This window comes from Natator depressus, chromosome 2 (genome assembly GCF_965152275.1).
Source record: "Natator depressus isolate rNatDep1 chromosome 2, rNatDep2.hap1, whole genome shotgun sequence".
NCBI lineage: Eukaryota > Metazoa > Chordata > Testudines > Cheloniidae > Natator > Natator depressus.
In genome coordinates, this window is record NC_134235.1 from 183,558,969 (window position 1) to 183,584,584 (window position 25,616).

General features: G+C 41.7%; 1 protein-coding gene across 2 annotated transcripts in view; it reads left to right on the forward strand.

Moving 5' to 3' along the window:
- ULK4 (unc-51 like kinase 4) overlaps positions 1–25,616 on the forward strand; it is a 397,936-nt gene that overhangs the window by 251,952 nt on the left and 120,368 nt on the right. For both annotated transcript variants that reach the window (XM_074945513.1, XM_074945514.1), the window contains exon 32: positions 24,372–24,477. In XM_074945513.1, coding sequence (XP_074801614.1) covers positions 24,372–24,477 — 106 coding nt within the window. The remainder of the gene's footprint in view (positions 1–24,371; positions 24,478–25,616) is intronic.

Consider the following 25,616-nt stretch of genomic DNA (forward strand, 5'->3'; position numbering starts at 1 on the left):
TGAGTCTGAGAGACAGAACGGCTGTGGATTCAGTCATTAGAAATATTGATAGCTCTGTATGGTGCAAACTTGGCAGACCTTAAGATGTTTAGATAAATTTCTGGTGAGTGCTGGGGAGGTTATAGAATCTCTGGTTATAGAATCATAGAATAATAGAACTGTAGGAGTGGCAGGGACCTCGAGAGGTCTTCTAATCCAGTCCACAGCACTCAAGGTAGGACTAAGTATTACCTAGACCATCCCTGACAGGTGTTCGTCTAACCCGCTTTTAAAAATCTCCAATGACGGAGATTCCAGAACCTCCCTAGGCAATTTATTCCAGGGCTTCACTACCCTGACAGGAAGTTTTTCCTAATGTTTTTCCTCTCTTGCAGCAATTTAAGCTCATTGATTCTTGTCCTATCCTCAGAAGTTAACAAGAACAATTTTTCTCCCTCCTCCTTGTAACAACCTTTTATGTTTTTGAAAATTGTTATCATGGTCCCATTTCCCCTCCACTCCCCCCCCCCACAAGTCTTCTCTTTTCCAGACTAAACAAACCCAATTTTTTCAATCTTCCCTCATAGGTCATGTTTTCTAGACCTTTAATCATTTTTGTCGCTCTTCTATGGACTCTCTCTCCAATTCGTCCACATCTTTCCTGAAATGTGACAGCCAGAACTGGACACAATACTCCAGTTGAGGCCTAATCAGCACAGAGTGGAAGAATTATTTCTTGTGTCTTGCTTACAATACTCCCGCTAATACAGCCCAGAATATTTGCTTTTTTTTGCAACAGCGCTCCACTGTTGACTCATATTTAGCTTGTGATCCACTATGACCCCCAGATCCCTTTCCATAGTACTCCTTCCTATTTCCCATTTTGCATATGTGCAACTGATCATTCCTTCCTAAGTGGAGTACGTTGCATTTGTCCTTATTGAATTTAATCCTATTTACTTCAGGGGCCAGTTCTCCAGTTTGTCCAGATCATTTTGAATTTTAATTCTGTCTTCCAAAGCACTTGCCAGCCCTCTGAGCTTGGTATTGTCTGCAAACATTGTAAGCGTCTACACTATGCCATTATCTAAATCATTGATGAAGATATTGAACAGACCCAGAACCGATCCCTGGGGGACCCCACCTGATATGCTTTTCCAGCTAGACTGTGAACCACTGATGATTAGTCTCTGGGAACAATTTTCCAACCAGTTATGCACCCACCTTATAGTAGCTCCATCTAGGTTGTATTTCCCTATGGTAAATGGGAAGATATTATGGTAGATATTGATACAAGTGACACAGGGAGGTTGTGACAAGTTCCTTAGCAAAGGGCCCCCTGTTAAACTCTCTACACCAAACACATGTCTTGCAGGATATTTATCCATAAGGAGTAACATGTAAGTTCATAACTTGACAAGATTAAGTCGTGAGATGTATGTACAGATAATATTTAAGGAATAATATATTTATACTGAAAGCATGCTTTATGGACGTAGAGTAAAAGTTAGTCACCAAGGGATAAAGTGTCTCAGTAATGGGCCATTCAAGCAGGCGGGAGTTGTCACCCTGCTCTAGTTAGCCAGTGATGTAATGCAAGACTCAATTGTCTAGCCTTGCTCCATCCCAAGACTCTCGATACAAAACCATCAGAGACAACTGCAAACAATAAAAATCATTTGTGTGTAAAAAAAGAACATTACAACATAAAGAGGTTCACCCTATGAATAGAGAAAAAAAAGACTTTCAGTATAATACAGAGTATGGAAAGGCACTCCATATTCTTTTAATTGAGGAGACATCTTGAGGAGCAGGGGTGGTCTTATGAAAAACTGGATCCTGGTTCCTCCAAAGCCAGCCAACTCTGCAACAGATTGAACATTGGGGTGGGGTGTGGGGAACCAACTTTATTATATAGGACAGTCCTATGGGCAACCTAAGCACTCCCCTCTCAGCCGCCACAGGTGCCACTGTTCTTCTGCAGCTTTGTGATAGGCACACTCCAAACCCCAAGCCCACCCAGCATTTCCCTGGCGTGCCCAGCCCCTGTTCTTCTGCACACTAAGTCTTTACAGATACGCTGTTCCCTAAGGAACAGAACACCTTTCACATCAGGATCACTGCCCTGCTTAACACACAGCATTTTGATACGTTTATAGTGAAAAACAAGTGTAAGTTTATTAAACAAAAAATAGAGATTCAAGATTCATGCTATATAAATCCATGTTATGTCCACACCTTGAATACTGCATGGAGTTCTGGTCACCCCTTCTCAAAAATAATATATTCGAACTGGAAAAGGTACAGAGAATGGCACCAAACATGATTAAGGTTATGGTACAGCTTCCATGTGTTGTGGAAAACGAGTCACACCATCTGTTTGGTTCAAACAGGGTGAGGTCCTTTTATTTGAATACAAGCATGCAGGGAGAAGGAGACAGAGATGGTCACACACAGGTGCCAGCCTGGTCTCTCTCTGTCCTGCCCATATAATACCAGTCTTGTATAGTTTTTTACATTCAAGTCAAATGATACATTTCCTCAATTTTTTTATCACTCAAGCATTGTTAATAAAGCCTTATAAGGAGCCAAAGTAAACAGTTTCATAATTAGCACTGTGGTGACGCACTTTGTTATTATCAAGATCTGCGGTTTGCTTGTGGCAGCGTTTTGTCTAGGGGTTTTTGCAGGTTTGCGGGGAGTTGCATATAATGGACAGCTAGGGACTTGAGCTAGGCTATAGGTTGGCCTAGTTCGTTATCTGGGTCAAAATACCACGGCCCAGCGTCTGCAAATGCTCTTAGCTTAAGCTAAGTCTTACAGGATGCAGGCCTGTAGGCCTCTTGTGTTACCGCTGTTGCCTATGCTGCATATAGTGCATAGATCTTGTCACAGAGTGGGATGGGGTCAGGTTCAACAGCAAGGTTAACAGCAATTTCCCCCACACATGTGAGGAGAGATTAAAAAGACTGGGACTTCTCATCTTGGAAAAGAGATGACTAAGAGGCGATATGATAGAGGTCTATGAATGGTGTGGAGAAAGTGAATAAGGAAGTGTTATTTATGCCTTCTCATAACACAAGAATCAGAAGTCACCTAATGAAATTAATAGGGAGCAAGTTTAAAACAAACAAAGGAAGTACTTCTTCACACAACACAGAGTCAACCTGTGGAACCCATTGCCGGTGGATGCTGTGAAGGCCAAAATTATAACAGCATTCAGAAAAGAATTAGATAAGTTTATGGAGGATAGCTCCATCAATGGTTGTTAGCCAAGATGATCAGGCAGGCAACCCCATGCTCTGGGTGTCTCTAACCTCTTATTGCCAGAAGCTGGGGGTGAACGACAGGAGATGGATCACTCGATGATTGCCTGTTCTGTTCATTCTCTCTGAGGCACCTGGCATTTGCCATTGTCAGAAGATAGGATGCTGGGCTAGATGGACCATAGGTCTAATCCAGTATAGCTGTTCTTATGTTCTTAAGAAATAGTAGGCAGGTAAAAGTGTTGGGAACAATTTATTACATCTAAAACAAAATCATAATATGCATGCTAGAGCCTAGACTTAACTAACAAGACATTCTCCTGTCTCACAAAGGTTAGCTCACCCAAAGTCTTTGTCCCAGTAATTATCAGCCTGGCCAGCTGTGACCCTCCGTTCGTAAGACAAGCATGCTGGCAGCTTGTCCCCTAGGTGAAGGATACTGGGTTTCTCTCTGCATTCTACTGATATACCAGACTATTTCTTTGATCTTATTCATAAAGAGGACACCCTCCTACTGTGTGTTCCTTCCTGTAGATTTTGTGATCTCTTTTTGAGTTTGCAATCTGGAGTAGTTGGGTAACTGTATGCTAATAGACTTACGTTGTAAGACATACGCTACACAATGGTCAGCCAGAGAGAGATAAGAGTCGCCTTTTTCTCACCTTCCTGTGAACTGTTTTAACTTACATACCTTAAGAGCATAGTCTTCAGTATAGTTACATAACTCCATCAATATCCTCTGTACATACATCTCACAATGATTAGGACGATCAGTGCATTATTGGTTGTTGGAAGAGACCTCACATGCCACCCTTTGGTACACTGTTATATAGACATCAGACTCAGGGATCCCTGTAAACCCCTATGCACCCCTTATGCCATCTCCCAATTGGCGTCAGGCAGTTCGTGGGCCATAATGCTTTTGGAGAAGTCATTGAGGGAGTCTGGGAAGTTGCTGAAGTAGATAGGACAGCGTCAAGCAAACTGATAATGCTCAATAAGAATAACAAATAATGACCCAGACTGCAGTCTATTAATACAAAAAAACAAATGATCCTCATTTAGTGAGTTTCAGAAAACTAGGGTGAGCTTGCATCCCATATATTCGTCAATACTAAGCCCTTCAGGATGGCTTGTTAACACCATGGAGTTTCAAGGCATTCTTGTATAAGAGTCACCAGAGAGGTAGTTTCACTCGTATTTTGTATACTCAGGTGATCAGAATACTTTACAAGAAAAGACAGACATTTATACATTTTAATATGAACTATGACATTTACGTTCAAGGCACTTTTTAGAAACGTAGATATCTAAACTATCATGTAACCTGTTAGGCGCATCTGTTCACCACAGAAACAAGCTTATAAATGCCTATTAAATTCAAAAAATATTCACTCTTTTGGGGCTGCAGGCTTTATATTTAGTACTCCTGGGGGAATTCTGTGCCAGTGTGCATGCGCAGAATTCATGTCCCCTCCTCCCTCCCCCCGGCCCAAGTTTCTTTGCTTCCCCACAGAAAAATAACTTCTGATGGGGAAGCAAAGAGAAGCCACAAGAGCAGTCATGCGTCCCTCCCCACCAGCATGGGTGCATCATTTTGAGTGCCTGGAGCAGCTGGGAGAGAAGTAAATCACTGCAGGGGCCTTGGGGAAACCCCGGCCAGTGGCTCCTACCCTGCGCCGGGTTCAGCTACTAGTTCTGGCTGGGATGGGTGGGAGGGAGGACTGCTAGGACTGGCCACCACTTTCCCTGCTAGGACTGGCCACCACTGGGTCAGACCCACCTCCAGAAACCTCCCTGGCTGCGCCCCCCATCACTTCCTGTCCCCCTCATCCCTCAGCTGCGGAGTGAGGGGTCACCATACAGGGAGCTGCTCCCCCATCCACCCAATCCCCATGCATCCGGATCTCCCATGCTCAGACCACCACTTCTGAGCCTCACCCCCTTGCATCCGAGCCCCCACCCTGCCAAGTCACTCCCCCTGCACCCAGACCACCACCACCCTGGGTCCCCTGTACTTGAACCCCAACCCTGACCCAGTACCACCACCACTGCACCTGGACCACCTTGACAAGTCCTGCACCCTACTGAGCCCCAACCAGCTGCAACCAGACCCCCACCCCACCAATCCCCACTCCCCCAGCACCTGGACCCCCCCCTCTGCTGAGCCACCCACACCCAGGCCCCCTATGGTAAGCCCCAACCCCTCACACCCAGACCCTCCTCCTGAGTCCCAACCACCTTTGCCTGGACCCTCCCGCAGAGTCCTATTGCCCCTGCACCTGGAATTCCCCAACTAGCCCCTGTGCATCCAAATCCCCCTCGCACCTTGACCCCCGCCACCAAGCCACCTGCACCCAGCTTGCCCCACACAGAGCCCTCTTACCCCAAACCTGGATCCCCCCATACTAAGCCCCTCCACACTTGGATCCTGCTGGGCTGAGCCTGCCTGCCCACACCTGGATCAGGGGCCAGGGCTGGGCATGCATGTCAGGGTGGGTGCAGCTTCACCATCGAGTCCATGACCTTGGTGGGGAGAGCTTCAGGGTGACCTCCCACCTCTGTGTTGCCAGTGGTCTGTACTCCTCACTGCCATGCTGCCTCCATATTTATTTATTGATAAATAAAATATGCAGAATTTTGCAGAATTTTAAAATATTGTGTGCAGAATTTTTAATTTTTTGGTGCAGAATTCCCTCAGGAGTAACTTAAGTTTTCCCACCCTCCCAGGAGCCAAATCATTTGGCGGTAGATGTGAAGAGCTGGCCTGACCAATAGATTCTCGATTTTAATTGAACCTAATGGCTGTAAGAAACCATATGCCATTTGATAGCATTTATCTCTATAGTTTATAAAGAAAACAAAAAAAATTCAAATATGGGTGCCTAAAGTTAGTCTCCTAAATACATACGTAGACATAAATAATGGCCCTAAAATTTGAGAGAAGACCATAAAAGTAACTGTATAATAAATCATTTGGCGATTATCCTGTAAAGAATTATAAACACATCATTCATAATAAGAAGCACAGAAGAGCTTGCTCTGTCTTTGAAAGTGAAGTGGAAGTTGTTTAGAAAAGCTTTCTGTTTTGCTGATGAAGTCATTCTTAATTGTCTTTGATCCACCTATTCATCTACTATAAAAGTGGAATAAATTATGGGTAAGATCACGTAACTGCACCAAGCATACTTTCTTTTAACTCATGCTAACTGAAATGCCCATGTAGATATTTATGAAAAGCAGAATAGATGTTCTTTCCTTTGATTTTCACAGTTCTGAGTTAAAATCTGTTTTTAAACTCCAACTTGTGCCCTTGTTCCTCACTTAAATGTAGGAATTGGGGTTTGGAGCTGCTAGCAATCAGCAGAGGTGTCATTCTGCCAATGCAGGACACACATACGAAGAATGCCTCAGGGAGCACTGGGGACACCTTTCTATATAGTGCTTCTTAAAACAGCTGGGAGGGAGGCCCTGGTCACTCCACAGCTCATTTGACTGTGACCCATTTGGGTTGTGTAGCATCGCTGAGCTCCCCACTTTGTGCTTTGGGAGCAATAGTGTCTGTGTTCTGCATGAGTGCCTAGGGCATAATGAAGGGGCAGTATTAGAGTCCTAAAAATCTATGACTACTGTTTAATTGCAGCTTCTCAGTGAATAGAGAGCTACTGCAGCTCAGAAGAATAATTGTGGCAATATACTAGTATCAGTTGGAACTGACGGCTCCTTCAAATTGGTAGGAAAAATAAGTTAATAAAATAGATGTAATTTAGAAGATTCTGTAGAATCTTTACCATAGCTAAAGGGCTTAAATTCTTATTTTGGCCTCTGTACTATGTGATGAGCTTTCTTTGCTCTCTTCTCCTGACCCTGTCTATCTAACTTGTTCCCTCTTCACATGCTATTGCAGTCTAGCTTCACTTCAAAATACTACTAAGTGAGGAACAGTGATCTTAAAATATGAACAAATTCCAGAGTTTGGAGGACATCACTCCTGTGAATTATTTTGTGTCTCTGTTTTGCAAAATAAAAATTCCACTGCCACTGTATAAATATTCTGCAGTTTTATTTACTTGAAATACTGCCTTCTAAATTTGATCCTCACCACTGGTCCCTTTGCACTAAGTACACAGGAACAAACAAGTATTAAATGCAAAAAAGCTCTCCAAAACACTTTGATTAAAGGAAAACCAAGGATCAGACCAAGAAAAACAAATTCATGTATTCTTTCCTCAATTGTGCCCATATTGCAAAAATGTAAAACAAACTTGTGTGGGTCATAGAAGCTGTGGTACTATCCCAGAACAACTTATGCTAAGAGGAGACATCAACCTTAACTTTAAAGTTCCCTGTTTGTAGTCTCACAGCTAGATATATTTATTATTTTCAATTCTTCATCTAAAGTAGACTCCATTTGTGTTAGGAAATATCAATAAAATACTTATCACATTAATTTTGGTGAAAATTAGATTAAAGTATAGGAATGATGGTCTGTTTTGTTAAGAATTGTGTTTATCAGGGATTTGACCAGTTATTTACCCCAGTAAGGGTACCAGGTTTTTGCATAAGCAAACATTGCTCTCCTCCTGTTGTTTACAATTGAAAGAGTAATTTTATTATTTATAAAAATAAACTTCCTCTTTTTCTTGGGCCATCTGAAAACCTCCATCCTACATTCCTGGTGTAAATCCCAAAAGAACCTTGAAAACACTACCAAGTGGGGTACTTTCTAACATGAGTTGTCCTATTGAGGTCAGTGGGATTGTTTGTGGCTATAGACACTACTTTTGGTAAGTGTTTTCAGGATCAGGCCCTAACTTTATAAATGAATGTAAAATCTAGTTACTGGAGATGGTCAAGAGCAGCACAATTCTGGATTTCAAAGCCACTAATGTTCAGGAAAATTTGGATCCAAGGTTTTATTCCAGCCCCTCTAGAGTTGGGTTAGCTTGAGTTCTGATCTTGATTCATTTCCAAATTCTGAACCTTCATCCCCACACGCATGTTGATGGCTATTCAGTTCATTGCGTTTCAGTTTCAGTTCAGCTCTGGATTTTACTAGTTCATCCCCAATTCTAGGGTAAGCTGGGATTTACAGATCTTGAGGCAAGAAGTAGAAACATGTACCCTCACCTTCCTGAATAAGTGCTGAGTGATAAGTGGTGGGTGGGGGTGGGGTGTAATATACATAATGTTCCCAAACAAAAACTAAGTTAAGACAGAGTTAAGGGTGAGACTACATATTTAGACATTAGAGATGTTGTAATTATCCCCAAACCAAGCATTTATAAGCCCAGGAAATTCAGAGTTAAAGTTAAACTTAAAAGCAGTCAAAACTTGTTAAAATATTGCAATGCACAGTTAAGGCACCCAAACAACCATAACTCTTTCTTGTAGTAATATCATGCAATGAACATATGATTATGAGTAAGGTATATGTTAGTGTTTGTGTCCAAAATTTAACTGATTTTTAATGATTTCCCTCCATTTGATTTCTTCCTTTTCCCCTGCCTGCATGGTACCACTCTCCAATTTCCAGACGACTCAAAGTGACGATTGTGGGGGGGGGGGTGAACTTCCCAATTCACCAAAACACCAAGGAAAGGAAGGGCCATGAGGGGGCAATGGTTTGCTTTAGTTTTGCCCAGATTATTACATTCAGAAAAATCCTAAAAAAATAAATATCCCCTATAACATTCCTCCAGTATCTACATGAACTTAATTCTTAATAAAATAAAATTTTAATCTCAATATGAACATCAATATAAATAGCTACACAAAAACTACTCAACACAAGCACTGTGACAAAGAGTAGGTATATTTAACAATTACATATATTTTGAATGAGCACATAGTTTTACTACGTATAATTTTTATTTATATATGTTATTAATGAAAATTAGTTTATCATTTTTCTTGCCTTGTTTTTACTGGCCCAGTAGCTTGAATACAGTTTGATAAGAGCAGATTGGCTTGTCTTTCTAAGCCCAGTGCAGGAACATGAAAGCAATGCACCCTGTCTCAAGGGACAAAAATAATGCTGACTGTATTACTCTTCAGCACTTCAGCCAATTTATTGAGGAGTGTTATTGGTTCTGGCCGACTTCCTGCCTTGAGGCTGGTGCCTTGATACCAGCTAATAGAAAATGTTGTTTTCTGCTGCAGGAATAAACAGTGTGAGGAAAGGAAATTCAAGTGATAACATTAATTTCCTAGAAGGACACGAGTAGCAAGATAAGGTTTGTATTTTAAGCTGTGTGGAATGCTGAGAGATAATGCATGCAATCTGATTGGCACAGGGCATGTGTTTTGTAGAAGTGCTTTCACATGTGGAAATTACAAAACTCATAATAATCTGAATTAGTCAATTCCCCTTGCCTGAAGGCTTCTGTAGCTAGTTCCACAAAGAGGACTTAGGCATTGTAGCCCGTAAGTACTGGGCACCCTGCTGCCCAGTGGAATTCACAGACCTTAGTTAGGTGCCTGGGCATTCCCCTGTGGAATTAAACATCTAAGAGCGGGATTCTCAGAAGACAGCAAGCTGAGGGGGAGCTGCCAGAACTATTCAGGAGTGAAATGTAAAGGAAAGAACACAGATCCACAAAGGTACTTAGGTGCATAGTTTCCACTGACTGACAGACCAGAGGGAAGTGCCTGTTTCTGCTCATGATTCCCAATCGAGAGTCCTTTCCTGGAGTTAGGCACCTAAGCCAGGTTAGCCCTTTTTTGCAAGAAACCAGAGAGAGAGAGACTCCCATTCCATTATAGCCAAGAGTCTAATGAGTAGGACACACACCTGGGATGTGGGACACCTGTTTTCCAGTCCCTCATTTGCCTGATTTGAAGTATGGACTTGAACCCAGGGCTCCACATTCCAGGTGAGTGCCTGAACCCCAGGCTAGTGGGTAATCTGGGGTGGGTCTCTCACAATCTCTTCTGCCGAAGCTGTTCTACATAGTATACGTAAATATTGGACCAGAGAGAGGAGGGAGAGTGAGTGACTCTGTAGCCCAGTGCTTAGGGCACTTGCCTGGGGAAAGAAATTCTGCTCCCATTACTTCCTGATTCCTAAGCCTAAGTAAGGGTTGAGACCGATTCTCAGCCTCTGAGATCTCAACAAGTATGTCAAAATATGAGATTCTGCATGGTAAGCTCAGCTACAATTCTCCCTGTGTTAGAGCACAATGACTGGTTTCCAGCCCTTGATCTTCAGGACATCTACTGCCATGTGGCGATTTTCCCAAGTCACAGGAAGTTTCTGAGATTCATAGTGGCTGATCAACATTATCAATACACAGTTCTCCCCTTTGGCCCGGCATCAGTTCCACGTGTGTTTACCAAATACATGATGGTAGTGGCAGCCTATCTAAGAAGAATGGGATTTCATGTCTTTCCTTACCTGGATGATTGGTTATGGAAGGATAAATTCAATGTGCAAGTTTTCTGTCACATCCAGTTCATGCTATATCTCTTAAATCAACTGGGGTTGATTTTGAACAAAGGGAAGTCAATATTAATTCCAACACAAAGAGTTGAATTAATTGTTTCCCTACTAGACTCTACAAGTTCAAGGGCTTTTCTACCAAATGAACAATTTGTCCCTCCAGTCCCACTCTTCAGCTATGGTCCATGTATGTATGAAGTTATTAGTTCATGTAGCTTCATGCTCTTATGTAGTCCAGCATGTGAGATTACACCTTCATTCTCTTCGATCCTGGTTGAAGATGGTCTGTCTCCCTTGTTGTCAGTCATTGGACAGGCTTGTCTGAGTGCCATCAGCAATCCGTCCCTAGAGTGGTGGATAGATCAGAACAAAGTAAATGAAGGTATTCCCTTTACCTGTCCTCCATTGACCAAGACTGTAGTTACTGATGCCTTCACAATACATTGGGGGCCATATATAGGGATATTGAAAGTTCAGGATTTGTGGAGGGAAACTGGAAGCTTCTTTTCATATTAAAGTCCACGAGCTTCAAACAGTGTACAATCATGCCAGGCTCTTCAGGCTCAGATCAAGCTTCACATACTTACCGACAACACTACTGCAATGTATTATATGAACAAGAAGGGAGAAGCCCACTCCAACCAGCTCTGTCAGGAAGCAATATAATTTTGGCACTTTTGCATGAAGGAAGACATAATTCTCAGAGTCACACACTTATCAGATGCACAGAATTAGCTAGCTGATCACCTCAGCAGAAATTTCTCCCAGAATCCCAAGTGGTCCTTGAAGACCAGTGTTCTGTGGTCCATCTTCAGAAAGTGAGGTTTTCTGAAGATCAGTCTGTTTGCAACAAAAGACCATGAGTACAGTCAATTTTGCTCTCAAGCAGGGCTCAGTCCATGCTCTTTAACTGATGCCTTCTGTCTGAACTGGGAATCAGCAATGATATGTGCCTTCCTGCCAGTCCCACTCATTCCTGAGGTTATTCTCAAAATGAAGATGAATCATGCCAACCTGATACTCACTACACCAGCTTGAGCAAGACAATGTTGATTTTCTGACCTTCACAGTCTATCTGTTCAACCTCACAGATCTCCTTCCCAAACTACTGACACAGCGCCACAGTCAGATTTCGCATCTACTGTAGAGTAGCCTGCACCTCATAGTGTGGATGCTGCATGTTTAGATGAGGAAGAAGGACAGTGCTTGCAAGCAGTTCATCTAGTCCTACTTAACAGAAGAAAAACCTAAGTCTACCAATTTGGCCAAATGCAAGAGTTTTTTGGTTTGGTTGCTTGCTCAGGGAATTCAGCCTATGCTAGCCCACGTTCAGGACATTTTGGATTACCTTTTACATCTTAAGTCCTTGGGTCTGTATCTCAACTTGTTGAGTTCTACCACTTCGTGGCAATCTCAGCATTCCATCCTCCAATCCATGGGAAATCAGTTTTTCCAAACTCCATGGTAGTAAGATTTTAAAGAGGGATTGATTGCCATTTTCCACCTGTCAAAGGAAAGGATCCCTTGTGGGACTTAATTCTGTGCTGGCTGCCCTCATAAAACCTCCATTTGAGCCCTTAGCAACTTTTTCCCCTGTCTCTCTGCCAAAAGACAGCCTTTCTTATTGCCATAACATCCGCAAGGAGAGTAAGTGAATTGCTGCAAGCCCTAATGAGAGGGCTGCCCTATACATAGTTTTTCAAAGACAAGATGGCCTTAAGACCACACACACAATGTTTTATCTAAAGTGATTTCACCTTAACCAAACAATACTTTTCCCTATTTTCCTAAGCCTCATTCGAATGCAGGTGAGCAGCACCTCCAGTCACTGGATGTGAGATGATCCTTGAGATTCTGTTTGATAAGGACTAAACCATTTTGTGCATTGCCTCGATTTTTTTGCTTCTATGCGGATTGGATAAGGGGTCAGGCAGTTCTTGCACAGATGATTTCCAGATGGATCACTTCCTGTATTACAACAGCATATACCTCTTCTCCACAGAGACTGCGGGGGTCATTTGATGAGGGCCCAAGCGGCTAGCCCCTCACCTCTCCCCATGGCTAACTGCGGGGAACATTTCTGTTCAGCCATAGGCAAACATCCTAGCAGGAACGGGCACCTCTGAATGTCCCCTTAAGAAAAGCACCCTGTTTCAACCAGGTGACCATGAATGATATCACTCTCCTGAGGATAACACAGAGAGATAAAGAACGGATGTTGTTTGAATGCCAGCAAACATACACTGCAATGCTTTGTTCTACAATGATTCCCGAGTACGTGCTACTGGCCTGGTGTGGTAAAGTGTCCTACCATGGTGGATGGAATAAGGCTGCCCTCCCCAGAAACCTTTTGCAAAGGCTTTGGGAGTACATCCAGGAGAGCCGCGAATGCCAGGGCAAAGTAATCCTTTCACATGCTTGCTTTTAAACCATGTATAGTATTTTAAAAGGTACACTCACTGGAGGTCCCTTCTCCGCCTGCCGGGTCCAGGAGGCAGCCTTTGGTGAGTTTGGGGGGTACTGGCTCCAGGTCCAGGGTGAGAAACAGTTCCTGGCTGTCGGGAAAACCAGTTTCTCCGCTTGCTTGCTGTGAGCTATCTACAACCTCCTCCTCATCATCTTCCTCGTCCCCAAAACCTGCTTCTGTGTTGCCTCCGTCTCCATTGAAGGAGTCAAAGAACACAGCTGGGGTAGTGGTGGCTGAACCCCCTAAAATGGCATGCAGCTCATCATAGAAGCGGCATGTTTGGGGCTCTGACCCGGAGCGGCCGTTCGCCTCTCTGGTTTTCTGGTAGGCTTGCCTCAGCTCTTAAGTTTCACGCGGCATTGCTTCGGGTCCCTGTTATGGCCTCTGTCCTTCATGCCCTGGGAGATTTTGACAAATGTTTTGGCATTTCGAAAACTGGAACGGAGTTCTGATAGCACGGATTCCTCTCCCCATACAGCGATCAGATCCCGCACCTCCCATTCGGTCCATGCTAGAGCTCTTTTGCGATTCTGGGACTCCATCATGGTCACCTCTGCTGATGAGCTCTGCATGGTCACCTCTGCTGATGAGCTCTGGCCAGCGTGGCAAGCTGCAGGTGACCATGCAAACAGGAAATTGAAATTCAAAAGTTTGTGGGTCTTTTCCTGTCTACCTGGCCAGTGCATCTGAGTTGAGAGTGCTGTCCAGAGCGGTCATAATAGAGCACTCTGGGATAGCTCCCAGAGGCCAATACCGTCTAATTGTGTCCACAGTACCCCAAATTCGACCCGGCAAGGCCGATTTAAGCGCTAATCCCCTTGTCGGGCGTGGAGTAAGGAAATCGATTTTAAGAGCCCTTTAAATAAAAAAAAGGGCTTCGTTGTGTGGACGGGTGCAGGGTTAAATCGATTTAACGCTGCTAAATTCGATCTCAACTCCTAGTGTAGACCAGGGCCCAGAGACCCTTCAGGCACTTAGGAAACTTGGTGTTAAAAAGGCACCTACAGCAGTGTGGGTACTAGTGATTCCCTTTGAGCTTTGTTGCTCTGGAGCAAACCAGCATGAGTGCTCCCTTGGTGCCAGGGACTTCCTTCATGCTGATTAAATTAATGCCACAACATAAGCTATCTGAATATCTTCCGTGGTATTTCCTCAGCCTCAGGCAGGTTCTTTTGAGGATACATTGATGCAGCTCTTGGCTCCTCTGTAGCCCTTGAAAAAGAAAAAAAGATGTGCCAATGGATATTCGGTGTCAGCACCTCGGGATCTCAACTCACTCTACCAGGCATAGAATGTTTCCTCCTTAGACTTCTGCAGAGCATTTACCTAATGTTCTGAACGCACTCAGCTCTACTCTCTTGATGTAACATCTAGAGCTGATGCTCACTGTGGTAGGCTAATTCTGCAATTCTTATTAATTATAACGTCTAAACGTACCTCCCAGAGGTAGTAGTGCTCATTAGAATCCCACCAGCTGGAATGTGCAGCAGCCACCTAAAAGAAGGAAAAATAGTTACTCTAGTAATTATGGTTCTTGGAGGCATGTTGCCTGTATATTCATGAAACTTGCCTGCTATCCCCCCTTCTATAGGATTCTTCTTTACAGAAAGAAATAAGAAGAGTGAGGTCACATGGCCCATTTATAGCCTCAACTCTAACTATTTGGTGCTTCCAGGGAGCACTTGTGTAGTCCCAACAGAAACTGGTTTTCTAGAAGATTACCAAATCTCATCTTTTCTGGGATTGCATCCCGCAAATGTAAATATGCAGAAGCAACACTCTTAAAGAACCCCAGTTTCTATAAGTAACTTTCCCTCTGGCTCATAACAAGCTACTTGTTAACATAGGGGGCAAGAATGCAACTATAGCCATCGAACAACGGAATAGGGGGAATAAAGGGGACACCATGATTGATTTCCAGTATGAAAGAAGAGGGCTTTATCAGGGCTGTGTTTAAAACTTGCATAATCTGACTAGGATTTGAGCAGAGAAGAAACCTAGGTGTTGATGGCTGGGATAAATACCCCCACTGGAAAAAGGAGAAAATAAAATATAACACTGTCAAATATTTGTTTTAATTTTCTGTACCACTTGTTATGGTGGGATAGGAGAACAACAACCCAGGCTTTCAGTACCTTGTGTGTTGTTATGGTGCTTGAAATAACTGCGTATTTTCACACACATGCGTTCTTCCTTCATCACCCCCAAACAATCACTCTGAGTTACTATTTTCCTTTGATGTCTGAAGCTTGCATACGCCCTTTTATGACTCCCCAATAAGAATTTTAGTGAAAGGCGCAAGACATCTTCTTTCCCCTGTGTGCACCACATAGACCAACGTTGTCATACATCCAAGAAGCAGGATATCCATGATTATTCCTGAACTGGATTTCCAAAGCCTCCTCACTACATGATCAGCACCCTACTGTAATCTTTTGAAATGTTATATTTATTAGACATATTTATTACATATGAGTAAGAATGGTTTTGAAAGATGAAGTCATCAGAGCTATGTTTTTTTCCTTTGGAGATATCAGGTTGTTAAAGCATAATCCCTATTTTAAGTTCGATCATCTACAGACAACAACATTAAATTAATATTGAGATTCATGTTTACCAATGTTCAGTTTTGTGTAGACTAGTCCATTGATCAAAAGCAACAAAACTTTAAAAGCCTGATTAGTCAAGTATGTAACTAGGCAGAATTGACTTGTTTCTCAGTTAGCTTACTTTTATGGTTGAAGAATGGTGCATATGTTTGTTGACAAAGTCCCTTATCGGCTGTATACTGAAGATATAACAATTTTCTGCTTCCAGATAAATTGTATATTGAGGCTTCTATTTTGCTCATTGACATTTACGGACAGAGAGAATAAACTATGCCCAGTAAAATATAAACCTGCACTTTTGTCAAGAGGTTTTGACAACAAACAAAAAATGCAGCCTTGTAAGAAGTAGTTTGGTTATATTTCATTTTTATAATACTTTTGTATCAATTGATTTATTGTAAGAAATAGCAAAACCTCTTGTGATTTCATATTAATTAACTAACTTGTGTGCGTAGGTCATGTACTTGAGAAAGAGAGCTCCTAAAATAGTTGCAGTTTAACCACTGTAATTCCATTGAATGGACTAGAATTACTGTGTGAAATGTCATGGTATCCTGTAATTTAATTACAGCATATCTCTGAAGTTAACCCTTAAAGTGTTTTTATTTTCCAAGCTGTTAGCCAAATTAATGCTTAGAGGGGCATGTACATGTTATGTACAGTCTCCAGAGGATTAACTTTTATCACAATTGCAATCTGGTTTCAGTGTTATCAAACAAAGTGGTTAAAATGCTGAAGTCTGGGTGTGTTGTTTTAAATTCTGATGCACTAAAAGGAAGAAAAAAGTTATTATTGGGATTTATACAATAGCATCTGGATGAAACTCACAGGTCCATGTAGCTAATTTAAATTTACTTACCTTATTGGTTTTAAAACAGTGTGAGTGATTTCTTTCATTAACACACAACCCTTCAAATTAGAATAAAAAGTTTAATGGCCTAAATACAGTGCAGTGTTCTTTGAAAAGCCGATTTTTTAAACTAGTATTTCCTTGTTATGCCCTTGGTATTTCATAGCTGTCCTGTTTAAGCACTGAAGCAATTAGTTTTGAGAAGGCTGATTCTTCAGGGTCCAGTGCTTTCCTGCCTTTCATTTGCCGAAGCTGTACATTTTAATGAAGTTGTTTCATCTGCATTGCTAAACACTAGAATTTTGCTTCTTCAATTCTAATTATCTCTGTTGGCAAATGCTATGTTTTATTAAAGCTGTCAAGTGCACTGTTCATTAAATGTCCACAGTCTTGCTGTCGTGCACACAAATTAGATCAACTTTGCTTATTGATGGATTATTTAGAAGTTAAATATTTTCTACACAAACTTTACAAATCTAGCATAACAGCCATCAGTGACACCTTAGGTGTAGGTAAGGCATACCTGTGGCTTCATGAGACCTAGCCATAATTCATTTTCTATATATACAATATAATAAAAACTTCAGTAATCTAGCTGAGTACACTTTTTCTCTAAATTGGACACCTAGAATAATATTTTATTAAGAGAGTATTTTTCTCTCTTAGATACCTAGAATTACATTCTAAAATCTACAGTTGTGTAGGTTATAGTACAATAAACTTCATGTGATACTGCTTTAATTGTTGCACAGGTGCCTTTGCTTCTATGTTTCATTCGAGAGTTATATATAACACAGTTGATTGATTTCCATTAAAAGAATTATGGCTTAATTTAAGAGCTACTAACTTTGTGGATGCAAAAGATTGCAATGCTGCACAACTACCAAGTTCTCTATTACAAATGTATATTTAAAAAGGTGAATTTTGATTGCAAAATTTATTTACATCAAATATATGGTGCTTTGGCCTCAGAATGACAAATTTATTATACTTCCACAGAAAGTACTTGATACCGAGTGTCATCTTTCATTTTGTCATAAACAGAGATCTTTTTTACTAACTTTACATTTTTGTTTTCTTAGGAACTGGTTTTCTACAGAACATATTATTAGTTTTGTTGTGAATAAAGTATATCTTCTTGGTGTTTATTAATTGTGCTCCAAGCATGCTTTAAAAAAAACTAATTAGAGAGAAGGTGACAGGCTATAAGATGAACGTGTATCTTGTTGATATATTAGTAATGCTTATCTGAAAACTTGAAGTCCCCCAAGACTATATTTCAAAATTGCTTTTCAATAGCATTGCCATATGACATCACTTTTCTGTTTTGGTTACTTTATTTTTTTAAACATTCATACTTTCCAGCATTGTATTTAAATATATCAGACTATATTTTAGGCTTTGGATGGTATCCTAAAGTCCAGCAGACCCTTGAGAAAAGTCAGTTCCAGAGTCAGGAGACCCCCCACTGAGAATTCCCAGCTACTTAACCACATGATGTTTACATCTAGGCCCTCAAATGCTCTACCTTATCTCAAATGCTGTAATGATCATATGTGGAAGGAGAAGTTCTCTCTCTGATAATGGGGACCCAAGCCATCCAGGGCTTTATAGATAAGAGACAACACCTTGCATTGCACACAGAAGTTGACTAGGAAGGAACTATTTTAAGAAAAGTAGTAACATATTCCTTGTGACTGTTACTAGCCAACAGTCAACCAGTTGCATGCAGCACCATCTGTAACTTCTGAGTGGTCATCAAGAATATCCCAAAGTAGGACTTATTGCCATTATTGTGGTAACAGCAAACCTGAGAGAAGGTCACAGATGTCTATTCAGAGAAGGTAGCTGAGATTAAGTTGCTCTTGGCCCCCAGAACTAGCTGGGTTCCAGAGGAAGACTGTGGTCTTAGAGCAGGGGTTTTCAAATTGGGGGTTGGGACCGCTCAGGGGATCGTGAGGTTATTACATGGGGGGTCGCGAGATGTCAGCCTTCACCCCAAATCCCATTTTGCCTCCTGCATTTATAATGGTGTTAAATATATTTTAAGGTCTTTGGGGGTCACACTCAGAGGCTTGCTATGTGAAAGGGGTCACCAGTACAAAAGTTTGAGAACCACTATCTTAGAGCATCAAGTTGCAAATTGCTTGGCTAAACCCTGTATTTAATGGGGTCTGAAGTCATCTTCACCATACTCTTAAAATCCTTCCGCTGCTTTTAACCCATTGTTATTATTTCAGATTTGTACAAATTAAGATTCAGCTAGTTTACTCTTATGCAAGTCCTAATGCTAGGAAGCAAGCAAAAATAGACCCCACATCATCCATTTCTGGTAGAAAGAAGATATGTTGCTGCATGTCATCTGTATACTAATGAGTTTGAGTGGGAGTTCTGTTGGAGGAGAAGGTATTTGTATTTGGTTTTGGTTTTGTAGTATTTGTATGTGTAGAGGCTTGTAGGGGCTTTGTGCTGGGAGAGAAGCTGAGCCCTGATTAGGGGGCGGGGCTTCTCTGACTAGGGGTCCTAAACGGCAGCCAGCCAGTCAGGCAGCAGCACAGACAGCTGCAGTGGCACAGGAGCTAGCAAACAGAGCTGTAGACAGGGGAGTTTGAGTGGGAGTTTGAAAGGGGAGTTTGTCTTGTGGTGCTTGTGTTTTGCTGTGGGTGGTGGTGTTTTGGGTGTGGTTTGTGTTTCCCAGATTAACAGGATTTAGGTGGCAAGGCTATGACAGATACAGAGGCAGCAATGGGAGTGAGCCATGTAGCGGAAGACACAATGAGGATGACTGATCTTTAGTGGGATTCTGCCTGTTCCTAGAGAAGGGCAACAAAGGTGTGACAAGATTATGACTATCAACAGATGGCTTAGGCAGTGGTGCTATAAGGAGGGCTTTGGGATGTATGGCCACTGGAAGGCATTCATGGACAGAGGACAGTTCTCTCGGGATGGACTTCACCTGAGTAGGGAGGGAAATAGACTTCTAGGATGGAGGCTGGCACAACTGATTAAGAGAGCATTAAACTAGGAATTTGGGGGAGATGGCTGGGAGACGTCCAGGTAATCTCCACGCCGGATTTTAGCATTGAGAGGAAAGAAAACAAAGTAAGAAAGGATACAGCCGTGGGTAGGAGGAAGGGCAGTGTAGATACCAGTCTAATAGGTTATACTGGCTGTAGAATGACCGTGCCTAATAGGGTACAGAATGTGAGTGAGGCCAAACAGCAAAAATTAAGATGTTTGTACACTAATGCGAGGAGCCTAGGTAACAAAATGGAGGAACTAGAGCTACTGGTGCAGGAAGTGAAACCAGATATTATAGGGATAACAGAAACATGGTGGAATAGTAGTCATGACTGGACTACAGGTATTGAAGGGTATGTGCTGTTTAGGAAAGACCGAAATAAAGGTAAAGGCGGTGGAGTAGCATTGTATATCAATGATGAGGTAGAATGTAAAGAAATAAGAAGCGATGAAATGGATATGACTGAGTCCGTCTGGGCAAAAAATACATTGGGGAAGAAAACTATTAGAGCCTCCCCTGGGATAGTGCTTGGGGTGTGCTATAGACCGCCGGGATCTAATTTGGAATGGATAGAGCCCTTTTTAATGTTTTTAATAAAGTAAATACTAATGGAAACTGTGTGATCATGGGAGACTTTAACTTCCCAGCTATAGACTGGAGAACGAGTGCTAGTAATAATAATAGGGCTCAGATTTTCCTAGATGCGATAGCTGATGGATTCCTTCAGCAAGTAGTTGCTGAACCGACTAGAGGGGATGCCATTTTAGATTTGGTTTTGGTGAGTTGGTGAGTAGTGAGGACCTCATAGAAGAAATGGTTGTAGGGGATAGTCTTGGCTCAAGTGATCATGAGCTAATTCAGTTCAAACTGAACGGAAGGATTAACAAAAATAAATCTGCAACTAGGGTTTTTGATTTCAAAAGGGCTGACTTTCAAAAATTAAGGAAATTAGTTAGGGAAGTGGATTGGACTGAAGAATTTATAGATCTAAAGGTATAGGAGGCCTGGGATTATTTTAAATCAAAGCTGCAGAAGCTATCGGAAGCCTGCATCCCAAGAAAGGGGGAAATATTCATAGGCAGGAGTTGTAGACCAAGCTGGATGAGCAAGCATCTCAGGCACTCCTTGTCAAGCTAATTATTACTGATCACACCACAATTTTTCACACCATTCAGATTGATTACAGCATATTTTTAAGGACAGTAGAGACGCAACATTTTTCTTGTGATCAAGAACACCTTGAATGTATCAATATAGAGACAGAATATTCTGTCGCTTCACTGCAGCAATCTGTCAACAATGAGCCTCACTGAGAATCATGAAACTATATATGTAAATATGGGTATCCTCCATGTATTATATATTAACTAGGGCTGTCAATTAATCGCAGTTAACTCACTCATTTAACTAAAAAAATTTAATTTAATTGCACTGTTAAACAATAGAATATGAATTTAAGCATATTAAATATTTTGGATGGTTTTGTACATTTTCAAATATATTGATTTCAATTACAACACAGACCACAAAGTGTACAGTGCTCACTTTATTTTTATTACAAATATTTGCATTGTAAAAATGATAAAAGAAATAGTGTTTTTCAATTCACCTCATACAAGTATCTACTTCTGAGGGCATTCTGTGCCAAAAAAATAAAAATTCTGTGCATAATATTTTAAAATTCTTCAAAATTCTGCAAGTTTTATTTGTCAGTAAATAAATGTGGAGGCTCTAGCATGGCAGGAGGGAGCACAGGCCACTGGCTGCACAAAGGTGGAAGATCACTCTGCAGCCCTCCCTCCTCCCAACTCAAGGACATGGACTCAGCAGTGGGGCTGCACCGGATCCTGACACAGCACAAGGCCTGGGCCTGCCCCAGAAACACCCTGGGGCCCTGCCCCTCTGCGTCAGGTGCACCAGGTGTGGGGCAGGCAGGTTCAACCAGGCAGGATCCAAGTGTGGAGGGGCTCAGTGTGGGGGGATCCAGGAGTGGGGTGAGAGGATTCTCTGTGGAACAATCTCGGTGCAGGCAGCTCAGTGGGGGGTCTAGGTATGGGGGGATCTGGATCCACAGAGGCTCCTTAGGGAAGTTCCAGGTGCAGGGGCAATGGAACTCTGCAGGGGCTTCCAGGTGAAGGTGGTTGGGGCTCAGCAGAGGGATCTGGGTGCTGGGGGAGTGGAGCTTGGTGGGGTGGGGGTCTCGGAACAACTAGTTGGTAGTCAATGGCGGGGGGGGTCTGGATGTGGGGGCTCCGGGTGGGGATTTGCGTGCACGGAGCTCAGTGGAGGGTGGTCTAGATGCAGGGGTGTGGGTCCGGAGACAGGGGGTCTAGTGCCGGGGGGCTCCAGATGCAGGGGTTGAGGTTCAGTGGGGAGAGGTTTGGGTATGGAGGGCTAGGGGGGTTCTCGATGTACTGAATGAGGCTTGGCAGGGGTGTCTGGGTATGGGAGGTCTGGATGCACAGGGGTTGGGTGGATGGGGGAGCAGCTCCCCATACAGTGACCCCTCCTCCAACAGCTGAGGAGTGATGGGGGCAGGAAACATGGGAGGATGCTGAGTTTTTTGTAGCTGGGGGAGGTTTCTGGGTGTGAGTCTGACACAGCCCCAGGCTCTCCTTGTAGAGGAAAAGGAAGTCCCATCCTCTCCTGCCTCCAGCCCAGCCGCTGATTCTATCTCAGGGTAGGAGCCACTGGCTGGGGTGTCTCCAGCCCCATGGAGATTTACCTCTCCGCCAGCTGCTCTCGGTGCCTGAAACGTTGTACCTTCACTGCGAGGGAGTGATGTGTGACTGCTCTTGCAGCTTCCCTTTTCTTCTCTGTCAGCAAGTCATTTTTCTGCAGGGAAGCAAAGAAATCTGCGGGGAACATTAATTCTGTGCACGCTCAGGGGCGCAGAATTCCCCCAGGAGTAAAGTACCATAGTGCAATCTCTTTATCGTGAAAGCACAACTAAAAGTGTAGATTTTTTTTTGTTACATAACGACACTCAAAAACAAAATAATGCAAAACTTTAGAGCCTGCAAGTCCACTTGGTCCTACTTCTTGTTCAGCCAATCGCTAAGAGAAACAAGTTTGTTTACATTTACGGGAGATAATGCTGCCCACTTCTTATTTACAATGTCATCTGAAAGCGAGAACAGATGTTCGCATGGCATTTTTGTAGCCAGCATTGCAAGGTATTTATGTGTCAGATATCCTAAACATTCGTATGCCCCTTCATGTTTTGGCCACCATTCCAGAGGACATGCTTCCATTCTGATGACGCTTGGTAAAAAAACAATGTGTTAATTAAATTTGTGACTGAACTCCTTGGGGGAGAATTGTATATCTCCTGCTCTGTGTTTTACCTGCATTCTGCCATATATTTCATATTATAGCAGTCTCGGATGATGACCCAGCATGCTGTTCGTTTTAAGAACACTTTCACTGTAGATTTGACAAAACGCAAAGAGAAGGTACCAATGTGAGATTTCTAAAGATAGCTACAGCACTCGACCCAAGATTTAAGAATCTGAAGTGCCTTCCATAATCTGAGAGGGTCAGAGTGTGGAGCATGCTTTCAGAAGTCTTAAAAGAGCAGCACTCTAATGCGGAAACTACAGAACCAAACCACAAAAAAAGAAAATCAAGTGGTAGAATCTGACTCAGATGATGAAAATGAACATGCACTCCTTTGGATTGTTATCAAGCAGAACCTATCGTCAACATGGACGCAAGTCCTCTGGAAAGTTGATTGAAGCATGAAGGGACATATGAATCTTTAGCGCATTTGGCACAGTGCCATGCAAATGCCTGTTCTCACTTTCAGGTGACATTGTAAACAAGAAACGGGCAGCATTATCTCCTGCAAATGTAAATAACCTTGTTTGAGCGATTGGCTGAACAAGAAGTAGGACTGAGTGGACTTGTAGGCTCTAAAGTTTTACATTTATTTTATTTTTATATGCAGTTATTTTTGGTACATAATTCTACATTTGTAAGTTCAACTTTCATAATAAAGATATTGCACTACAGTACTTTTATTAAGTGAATTGAAAAATACTATTTCTTTTATTTTTACAGTGCAAATGTTTATAATAAAAAATAAATATAAAGTGAGCACCGTACACTGTGTATTCCATGTTGTAATTGAAATCAATATATTTCAAAATGTGCATCCAAAAATATTTAAATAAATGGTATTCTATTATTGTTTAACGCATGATTAATCGCGATTAATTTTTTTTATAGCTTGACAGCCCTAATATTAACCTTAATATTACATTTATGAAAAATCTTGCCCCCTGGTGTATTTGCTCACAAAATAACAAAAGGATCACATGGCTTTCTATGGCACCTCGAACTAAAGCTAAATAGAATGAGAATAGTCTGTAAGAGAAATGTAATGCAAGGAAAATATACATCAGTTCTGAATATGAGGTGATTGGAGATTGATAAAGTTCTAATCCAGACCTAAGTGTTCAGGGTTATTCAGTTTTTGTTCAACTCATTTATGACAAAAGGTCACATGTGAAGTTCAGATCTGAGGTTTTAGTGCAGGTAATTAGCCTCTTAAACAACCTTTATAAGAGGTCATGTTAATGTAATTGTCACTGTGCTGTAATCATGAAGTTGAATTTTAAAGGAATTGGATATTTCCCATTACATTTTGCAAGGAAACAGTCTACTGTTAAACTTAAAATAAGTAAATGTATTGGAAGATGTTTTATTTGTCATTTAATTTTATTTGTATTACAGGAGCACCAGGACAGTGTGCTGGGTAATACCATGCAGAGTGTAATTGCATTATTGAATAATCTGGTTGCCCACAAAAATACAAACATGACTTTACTTTATGAACAAGGTATGTGTTTCTTATATTTGGCACCCTCCTCACTGCAAATATTTGCCTATGTATGTATCGTAGCATGAGCTTTTCTACTCAGTGTACTTAATTATGTACTGTAGTTTATAATTACATAGCCACACTAAAGCTGATGGTTCCTAAAGGAGTGACTAAGTGAAAGCTAAATTGTACCTTTAAGGCACAACTTTGTATAAGGGTGGTACAGAGCCCAGAGCACATGAACTTTGATTGTAACTGGTCCTTGCACGTCTGGAGCATGCAGGAAGAAGGGAGGCTCCTTGTATTCTTCCTACCTTCCTATTCACACCTGTGAAAGGGCCAGTCACACTATGACTATAAACTTCTTTCTTACTAACTAATGCCCCAGTCCTACATTGTGATCTGTTTAGCAGTCTGATGCACCCAGGAGGAGCCCCATTGACTTCAGTGGTCCTAACTATAAAAATCATTACACATCTAAATAAAAGGCAGATTCAGTAATAAAATGTGTTGAAATAGAGAATTTGGCTTCAGTTTACAAGATGTAGTGAGAAACTTCTGTTGCTGAAATGAGAATACGTTTGTTTGAAAGCTTGTCTATAAATTTGTAACCGCATTTTGCTAGCATCGACCATTTTTAATTACTTATTAACAATAGTACCCTTGGTTTTGTGAGTAAGCATTGACAAGCCAACAAGACAAAATCTGCAACAGTGCACTTGAATAGTTGTCACTTGTGCTATCATAATTCTGTGAATTTGACTGTAAACTTTTTGGGGCAGCTTCTTTCTTTTGTGTGTTGACTAGAGCTTCAGACATATACAGACTGCTATATAAATAATAATGATATATTAGAACTTCAGACAGAAGTTATGGGTTTACAGGCTGGATGCAGAAATTACTGGGTGAGCTTCTATGGCCTATATTGTACAGGAGCTCAGACAGTTTCAAAATGGTCCCCTTGACCTTAAAAATCTAGGAGTAATTAAAATATTAAAATCCTGGTGCTAATGGTATTTTTATCAGTTTAGGACATGTACTTAATTGAAATGTTGCTTGTAAACAGATTATTCATAATACAGAGAAAGCTCTTCTGTTTTGTTTAATTTTAAAATTAATTGCATTAACACTTTAAATCTGGCTATTCCCTAGTGCAT